Raw genomic sequence first — 9,651 nt, forward strand, 5'->3', positions numbered from 1 at the left:
CGTCGGTCGATCGGAGGACGCTCACTGTTTTGAATTCGCCACGGCTCGGCAGCCGCGCCGCCACCGCACGCGAGCGGCGCGGCGGAGACGGCGCGGCAGAAACCCATCACCAATCAACGGACGCCTCCGCCCCCTCCCTGCAGCTGGCACCCTGGCCCCTTCTGGTCCGCGAGGCCCTAGTGCAGTCACACGGCCCGCACGCTCCATGGCTATGCCACGGACGCGCCGGCTGCTTGCACGGAGCCGTCAGTCGCCCTTGAATGGAACAAAATGTGAACGAAGGTGACGCGACGGAGCGTCGCGCTTCTGGGACATGTTCCAGACACCAAGGCTGGATGCTGGGGCCTTTCTAAAAGCCGACAACCACCGTGGGCGACGAAGCTCGGGGAGGCCGTTGTCCGGCGGTGGGCCGCATGTCACAACCTGCCATGAAAATACGTGCGTTTTTTTTACGTCATGATCAGTAGGATCACAATCGTGCTCCCAACATATCACGAGCGGGTAGTGTTCACGTAACTCCCTCGCTCTCCGCGCCGGCGCAAGACCTGAACCACGGAAGGAACTGCCTCGTCGGAGACACCGCGGTCGCATAACTCCGTTTACTCCAACGACAACACCCGCCATTCGGCATTTAGTGGTGTTGACGTCACCACGGCTATTGTGCCAAGCAATGTGCACTTTAAGGCCACGTGAAGTGTCGAACGCCAGCTGGCAGGAGGTCACGGGATAGACCCAGGTGCCGTGGGTTGACTGACTGAGATGACCGGTAGATAAACTAAAAACTCAACTTTTTATTTTACCAGCAGCAGCAGCGTCCTTCACCAACGTTGGAGGACACTCCTCCACACTCTTGTGACGAGCGATGTGTGGCTTATGTAAGAGGATAAAGGGGTAGATCCCTGCAATGTCTTGCTCACTCCACTGCTGCTGGTGGAAGGAGAGAGTTGCCGGGAGCTACCGGGAGGCGGCCGGCGTGTGTGGTCCGTGCCGTGGCGTGGACGCCTTATGGGAGGTGGGGGAGCTCCCACGCTTGTGAGCTAAGCTCGTAGCGTCCAGACACAAGCCTGGCTCACGTGGGGGTTGCCGATCATAGCCGATGGCTGCACCGGGCCAGGGCTGTGTAGCTTACTTCTTGAAATGCTGCGTTTAAAAACCCAAAATAAAGATTATTTACCATCCTTAGGATTCATTTGGTGGATATACTCAAAACCCAAAACATGCATGATCCGATGCATCTGTGGGATTATTCCTAACATCCATGCTGTGGGCTCTTAGGAGTTCAGTAGAAACCCCCTGCATCTCAGAGAGTAATATGAAGGTGAACGGGAGGGGGGTGTGGGGGGTAAACCGTGGGGAGGGTGGGGGGGACCGTCGTCGTTACCGTGGCTGTAGATGTTGCCGGACTCGTTGTGTAGGTAGAGGAGGCTGTGGAGGCAGCCCGAGCCGGTGGAGACCGGCCGGTACCCAGCCAGCACGTACTTGTTGAAGCGCAGGTGCGGAGGGCAGCTGGCCCAGTCGAGCAGGCGAGGGCGTGGCATGGGCCCTACGGGGATGAGGGCACCAAACACGCTCCTGCTTCAATATTTATATCGATATAATCATATTCCTGTTTATTATTGACACTAACAATCATGGTGGTTCATAACGCGCTCAGTATTCTTTCACGGACGGGACATCGCAAAGTTTGATTGAGAACTTGGAGGTGCGGAGCCAGAGCTCAAAATCCCTCGCAAGCCGGCCTGGACTAGCTAGAGCCTGGTCTGGTGAGAGCCTGGAATGGGGCGAGAGCCTTGAGCTGCAGCCTGAATGTGGATGATGCTGCTGCTACTACTGCTGTGCAATGGGAGAGTGAGTTCCAGACGGCTTCTGCTAGGGCAGCGACAGAGAAATGCCACTCAGCAAAGAAGACTCCTGGTTTACGACTCCGCCGGTTTACCCAGAAAACAAAAAAGGCACTTTTTTCAGGAGGGTCCTGCCAGGTCTTCACAGAAGGTCGGAGGGGGGGGGGGTATGGGTTATGTTGCATTGTGTAATATCAATAGAATAATCTGTGGGTAATCTTTCGGCATTGGGATATTTTGGGCCAATGCAGGTTGCATTGTAGGGTTTTATCTACGCAAGAAAATTGGACAACCCAGAGGAGACCCATGCAGAGCATGGGGAGATAACATAACGTTACCAATCACCACAGAACACGTCCGTGGTGATGGGTAACGTAGTGATGAGCACATCGCGCTTCTAAACCAACAACCCCTGTTGGATTCCCGGTCACGGCCAGCCCTCTGATGCAATGTGCATGATATTTGACTTGCAATGGTTTTGTGCGCGTTTGTGTATTGTTTTATGCTGGTGTGGATATTATTTTATGCTCGGGTGTATATTGTCATGTTCGTTGCTGTTGCAGGGAAACGATGGCTTTTACAACTCACTTTCAAGCGGCGGCACGCGTTGCTGACAACCCCAAAGTGGGGGGGGGGGGGGGTCATAAAGGATGTGGGCGCAGAGAATGGCCAAGAGAGGTGCGGGTCCCCTCTGGTCGCGAGGGCAAACGCAGGCCAGCGTATGATTGGGTTTTTATTTATTTATAAATGAGTGCTTAGCATTGTGCCGAATAAGCGGTCTTGTAGATCCGTGGTGCAAGTGGCGGCGGGTTTATTGTGAATAATCTGCTGCTGCTGCTGTTGCTGCTGCTGCTGCTCTGGTTGGTTTGCACGTTCCCTCCTCCCTGCGATGATGTCCGGTAACCGCAGCCACTGCCCCACGGTCTTGGGGCCGTGGTCATCGTGACAACAGAGCTGCTTGGCACGACGGGGCCTTAGCAGCTTAAATGATACAGCGCGTGTCCGAGTCTATGAGTCCCTATGTAACTCGACGTAACTGCGATACCGTCACTGCCCAAGGTCGTGAGCCGTGGTCGTCGTGGCAACAAAGCTGCTTTGGCTCAACGGGGCCTTTGGCAGCCGAGTGATGATTGTAAGCTGAAGCCATGCTGCAGAGGAGGAACCCCCCCCCCCCCCCAAGGTCGACTGGGAACGTCCCACGGGGCCTCCCGTACAACCGTGGCCGAGTTGTCGCTGGTGGCAGACCTCGTCTCGTCGTGGCGAGCGAGCGAGCGCACGGTGCCGTGGTTGCGCATGAACGTCGCGTGGCCAGGGAGGGGAGCTCACACGGTGGACGGTGCGAGGCGCTGAGCCTCGCACCGCGGTACTAACCGATGTACGCTGACGGGTCGTGTCGTCGGGGGCGACACCAGCGGCAATTATTTGAACCGGTCGCGGGCCTCCCTGGGTACGGTGTGTAAAACATCAACACTGGGGAGACAAAGGTGGCCGGTCGTGATTCTGGCCACCCTCCCCCCCCTCACCCCCTCACCCCCTCACCCCCTCATGTGCCTCGTCGGCCTTCATAGGCACTGCAACTCGCTAGCAGCAGCACTTGACCCAACAGTCTGTCCCAGGCTACACGGGGGATCTTTGTCTCCATTGCGTGTGATGAGGGGGTCGGAAATAACACCCTCTTACACGCCATCGGGCTCAATCGCTCCATCTACGCGGCGTGTTCCCTCGGCTTCCACTCCATGGTTCGTCTTACGTTTCTTAACTTTCCGTCGGTCAGCTGATGTCTCGAACTGGCCGTGTGCCCTCCCACCCCCATGTGTTCCTCGTGCCGCGTACCTCTCCATGCTTCTCTGCCCACTCTTTCCAACCAAGAGGTATATATGTGTCCACGTTTACAATGGAAGTACAGCGAGAGAGGAGCACCCACTGTGGGGGGAAAGCTGAGTTGGGCTTCTTGGGCAGGGCACGTGGCGGATATGGGGGCGATGGTCGAGATTAAGAACGGAGCGGCGGCCCGGGGGGATGGAACGTGTCCGAGAGGTCGTCCACTGCGGAGGAGACGGAGCGATGAATTCAGTCCGTATCGCGGGTGCTGGATGGGATCGTCGCAAGATCGCGAGAGGGTCGCGAGAGGGTCGCGAGGGCCGCGACTTGGGGCGGCCTGCATCCAGCAGTGGATTTAGCATGGCTGATGATGATGGTGGTGGTGTTTTTCTGTGCTTTCCTAGTTGAATAAGATCGTTATCAAACGCATATTTTTTTTATTTGGTCTCATATTCTGGGTCAAAAATAGGAGGGCCTCTATCACAGCGTCTTGGATGTCACGACAAGCCACGTCCCCTGGCTACTAGCCGGGGACTAAGTTGTCAAGCTCGACATTTTCCGTAACCCCCTCCCTGGACCATAACCCCCTTCCCTGCCTCCCCGACAGCGGAGAGGGGGAGGTGTCTACTTTCTGGAGCTCAGCCCCAGAGAATTCCGGCTGCAATAAAGCCGGGTCGTCGACGTCGCTCACAGCCGCGCAGGCGTTCGTGAGCAGTTGGTGGCTTCGGGGGGAGCGGTGGCGCAGTGGTTAGCTCAGGTGGCAGCGAGTGTCTGAACCGGTCCTGCGCCTTCCTCCCCTAGGTCGACTCAGCTTTAAACGAGTACCTAGTGCGGTGTGCAAACATCGACACTGGGGAGACGAAGACGGCTGGGAGTGGCGTTGGCCACCAACCCCCTCCGCACCTCCGAGTAGCACGGTTGGCTACGTACGGTGCGAAAGAAGTTCAACGTACATACACACCTACCCACGTGCCGGCCTTCGTAGGTGCTCGCTAACAGCACTTGCCCCAACAGTTTGTTAAGGCTATAGGGGGATCTTTGTCTTTATAGTATGTGTGTGATCTGTGTGTCTGGTTTAAGTGTGTAATATGTGTGTTGTGTGATCAGAGTGTGTGTGATGTGTGTGTCTGATCTACGTGTGTGATGCGTGTGTGTCATCTATGTGTGTGTGTGATCAAGGCGTGTGTGATCTGTGCGTGTCTGATCTATGTGTGTGTGATCAGTGCGCGTGTGTAATCTGTGTGTGTGTGATCTGTGTGTGTGTCATCTATGTGTGTGTGATCAAGGCGTGTGTGATCTGTGTGTGTGATCTATGTGTGTGTAATCAGTGCGCGTGTGTAATCTGTGTGATCTATGTGTGTGTGCTATGTGTGTGTGCTATGTGTGTGTGTGTGATCTGTGTGTGCGTGATCTGTGTGTGTGTGTGATCTGTGTGATCTGTGTGTGTGTGTGATCTGTGTGTGTGTGTGATCTGTGTGTGTGTGTAATCTGTGTGATCTGTGTGTGTGTGTGATATGTGTGTGTGTGTGATCTGTGTGTGTGTGATCTGTGTGTGTGTAATCTGTGTGATCTGTGTGTGTGTGTGATCTGTGTGTGTGTGTGATCTGTGTGTGTGTGATCTGTGTGATCTGTGTGTGTGTGTGTGATCTGTGTGATCTGTGTGTGTGATCTGTGTGTGTGTGATCTGTGTGATCTGTGTGTGTGATCTGTGTGATCTGTGTGTGTGATCTGTGTGTGTGTGTGTGATCTGTGTGTGTGATCTGTGTGTGTGTGATCTGTGTGATCTGCGTGTGCACTTACACGAGTAACTGGCACGGAGTGTAAGCATCGTAATTAGGAAGCCAAAAGCGGCCGGGCGTGGTGCTGACCACCCACCTCCACGTGTTCCGTGCCGGCCTTCAGAGATGCTACTCGCTAACAGCACTTGCCCCAACAGTGTATTAAGGCTATACGGAGGGTATTTGTCTTTGTGTGTGTGTGAATGTGTGTAATTCTAACACACACACACATCTACCAGTCATCTCAGTCAAGGCGTGGCACCTCTGGGCCTGTCCCGAGACTTTCAGCCAGCAGCTCACGTGGCTCCAAATGGCACCTCTCCAAATGGCACCTCTCCTGGCACGCGCCGTGGTCAACGTCACCGACACCTGGCGGCGAACGGGCGTGTCCGTGTGTGTCCGTGTGTGTTGTGTGTGTTGTGTGTTCGTGTGTTGGTGTGTGTTGTGTGTGTGGTGTGTGTTGTGTGTGTTGTGTGTCCGTGTGTGTTGTGTGTGTTCGTGTGTTGTGTGTCCGTGTGGTGTGTGTGTTGTGTGTCGGTGTGTGTTGTGTGTTCGTGTGTTGTGTGTTTGTGTGTGTTGGTGTGTGTTGTGTGTGTTGGTGTGTGCTGTGTGTCCGTGTGTGTTGTGTGTGTTCGTGTGTTGTGTGTGTTGTGTTCGTGTGTGTTGTGTGTGTTGTGTGTCCGTGTGTGTTGTGTGTGTTCGTGTGTTGTGTGTCCGTGTGGTGTGTGTGTTGTGTGTCGGTGTGTGTTGTGTGTTCGTGTGTTGTGTGTTTGTGTGTGTTGGTGTGTGTTGTGTGTTGGTGTGTGCTGTGTGTCCGTGTGTGTTGTGTGTGTGTTCGTGTGTTGTGTTCGTGTGTGTTGTGTGTTGTGTTTGTGTGTGTTTGTGTGTGTTCGTGTGTTGTGTTCGTGTGTGTTGTGTGTTTGTGTGTGTGTTTGTGTTGTGTTCGTGTTTATGTGTGTTGTGTTCGTGTGTTTGTGTTCGTGTATGTTGTATGTGTTGTGTTCGTGTGCTTGTGTGTGTTGTGTGTTCGTGTGTGTTGTTAGTTCGTGTGTCTGTGAGGAGCGGTGGCGCAGGCGTTAGCGCGCTGCGCTACGAACCCAGCGGCCCCGAGTTCGATTCCTGCTCACGGCCAACACCAAGTGACGATTATCTGCACCGGTGCTGGGCCTCCCCTAGGTCGATTCGGCCTCAAATGTGTACCCGGTGCGATGTGTAGTAAACATCGCCACTGGGAAGACAAAGGCGGCCGCGCGTGGTGCAGGCCACCCACCCCCTCGTGTGCCACAGTGCCGCCTTCACAGCGCTTACCCCAACAGTCTGTTAAGGCGATACACAGGGGTAGGGTGTCTTTGTCTAATTGTAAGTTGTTAAATGTAAGTGGGTGATTGAGTGTGAGGTTATCATTGTTGCCTCTTGTGCCCGACTGTGTGTGTAATGTGTGCGGTGCACCGTGTGTGTAACTGTGCGTGTAATGGTATGCATGTGAATGACTGTGTGTGTGTGTCTGTGTGTGACTGTGTCTGTGTGTGTCTGTGTGTGTCTGTGTGTGACTGTGTGTCTGTGTGTGTGTCTGTGTGTGTAACTGTGTGTGTGTCTGTGTGTGTGACTGTGTGTGTGTCTGTGTGTGTGACTCTGTGTGTGTCTGTGACTGTGTGTGTCTGTGTTTGTCTGTGTGACTGTGTGTGTGTCTGTCTGTGTGTGTCTGTGTGTGTGTCTGTGTGTGTAACTGTGTGTGTCTGTGTGTGTGTGACTGTGTGTGTGACTGTGTGTCTGTGTGTGTGTCTGTGTATGTGTGTGACTGTGTAACTGTGTGTCTGTGTGTCTGTGTGTGTGTCTGTGTGTAACTGTGTGTGTGTGTGACTGTAACTGTGTGTGTGTGTAACTGTGTGTGTGTCTGTGTGTGTAACTGTGTGTGTGTCTGTGTGTGACTGTGTGTGTAACTGTGTGTGTGACTGTGTGTGTCTGTGTGTGTGTCTGTGTGTGTAACTGTGTGTGTGTGTGACTGTGTGTGTGTCTGTGTGTGTGAATGTGTAACTGTGTGTGTGTCTGTGTGTGTAACTGTGTGTGTGTGTGACTGTGTGTGTGTCTGTGTGTGTGTGACTGTGTAACTGTGTGTGTGTCTGTGTGTGTAACTGTGTGTGTGTGTGACTGTGTCTGTGTGTGTGTGTGACTGTGTAACTGTGTGTGTGTCTGTTTGTGTAACTGTGTGTGTGTGACTGACTGTGTAACTGTGTGTGTGTCTGTGTGTCTGTGTGTGTAACTGTGTGTGTGTGTGACTGTGTGTGTGAATGCGTAACTGTGTGTGTGTCTGTGTGTGTACCTGTGTGTGTGTGTGAATGTGTAACTGTGTGTGTCTGTGTGTGTAACTGTGTGTGTGTGTGACTGTGTGTGTGTGTGACTGTGTGTGTGTCTGTGTGTGTGAATGTGTAACTGTGTGTGTGTCTGTGTGTGTAACTGTGTGTGTGTGTGACTGTGTGTGTGTCTGTGTGTGTGAATGTGTAACTGTGTGTGTGTCTGTGTGTGTAACTGTGTGTGTGTGTGACTGTGTGTGTGTAACTGTGTGTGTGTGTGTGTAGGTATGCGTGAGACCACGCGTGACCCGAGTTCGATTCCCGCTCAGGGCCCAGTCTCGGGCCTCCCCTCGGTCGATTTAGCTTCAGACGAAGCAGAGTACCCGGTGCTGTGTAAAGACAAAGGCGGCCGGGCGTGGTGGTGGTGTTGTTGTTCCACTCACGCCCTCGTGTTGCCGTGCCGCCCTTCACGGGTGCTACTCGCTAACAGCAGCACTTGCCCCCAGCAGTCTGCGAAGGCTACACGGGGGGTCTTTGTCTGTGTGTCCCGCGTACCGTTGAGAGCGATGCGCCGCGAGAACGTGAAGCAGCGAGCCCGAAGCCGCCAAGATCCTCGATACGGAACCGCGAATCCCTCTTCCTCCTCCTGCTGTTGCTGCTGCTGCTGCTCCTCCTGCTGTTGCTGCTGTCGCTGCTGCTGCTGCTCGCCGCCGCCGCCTCAAGGCGACATTCGCCGTGAGCCCCCCTCCCCAGCGGCGTCAGGCCCGGATTGCCGCCTCCAGCCACGCGAGCCGAGCAAGGCGATCCGAGGCGCTCCCCACTCCAGAGACCCCCACCTACAGCACCCCCCCCCTCTCTCTCCCTTCCCGCATCATCCTCCTCCTCCTCCGATCACATCACGCCCGCGTCTCTTCACCCACCCCTTGCCCTGCTCTCCTCTCCCTTGCTTTGCACCAAGTACACACACGTGCACACACACACACAAGTACACACACACAAGTACACACACACAAGTACACACACACACAAGTACACACACACAAGTACACACACACAAGTACACACACAATACACACCACAAGTACACACACACAAGTACACACACACACGTACACACACACACACAAGTACACACACACACGTACACACACACACGTACACACACACACAATACACCACGTGCACACACACACGTACACACACAAGTACACACACACACACAGTACACACACACAAGTACACACACACACACGTACACACACGTGCACACACACACAAGTACACACACACAAGTACACACACACACAACACACACACAGTACACACACACACGTACACACACACACACGTACCACACACACGTACACACACACACACAAGTACACACACGCACACACACACGTGCACCACACACACAATACACACACACACACAAGTACACCACACAAGTACACACACACGTACACACCACACTACACACACACACACGTACACACACGTACACACACACACACACATACACACACACGTACACACACACACACATACACACACACACACAAGTACACACACACACAAGTACACACACACACACCAAGTACACACACACGTACACACACACACGTACACACACACACACAAGTACACACACACACACACCGCCAGCTCACGACTCCTCCACAGACCCCCACCTACAGCCCACGTCTCCTCCCTCCCTCTCGCCCTGATCCTCAGGCATGCTCACACCCCCCCCACTCTCCCCCCTCCCTCTCCCCGCACTCTCCCCCCCCCCACTATCCCCCCCCACTCTCCTCCCACTCTCCCCCCCTCCCTCTCCCCGCACTCTCCCCCACTCTCCCCCACTCTCCCCGCACTCTCCCCCCACTCTCCCCCCCCCGCACTATCCCCCCCACTCTACCC

At 54.4% G+C, this 9,651-nt stretch overlaps 1 protein-coding gene across 1 annotated transcript in view; it reads right to left on the reverse strand.

Moving 5' to 3' along the window:
• The window catches only part of PAQR4 (progestin and adipoQ receptor family member 4), a 32,108-nt gene extending 23,610 nt beyond the window's left edge, over positions 1-8,498 (reverse strand). The window contains exons 1-2 of the mRNA XM_061561705.1: positions 8,287-8,498; positions 1,382-1,543 (exon numbers count right to left, since the gene is read on the reverse strand). Coding sequence (XP_061417689.1) covers positions 1,382-1,538 — 157 coding nt within the window. The 5' untranslated portion in view covers positions 1,539-1,543; positions 8,287-8,498. The remainder of the gene's footprint in view (positions 1-1,381; positions 1,544-8,286) is intronic.
• Positions 8,499-9,651: the final 1,153 nt, after the last annotated feature.

This window comes from Lethenteron reissneri, chromosome 28 (genome assembly GCF_015708825.2).
Source record: "Lethenteron reissneri isolate LAM-NWPU_2019-01 chromosome 28, ASM1570882v1, whole genome shotgun sequence".
Classification (NCBI taxonomy): Eukaryota; Metazoa; Chordata; class Hyperoartia; order Petromyzontiformes; family Petromyzontidae; genus Lethenteron; species Lethenteron reissneri.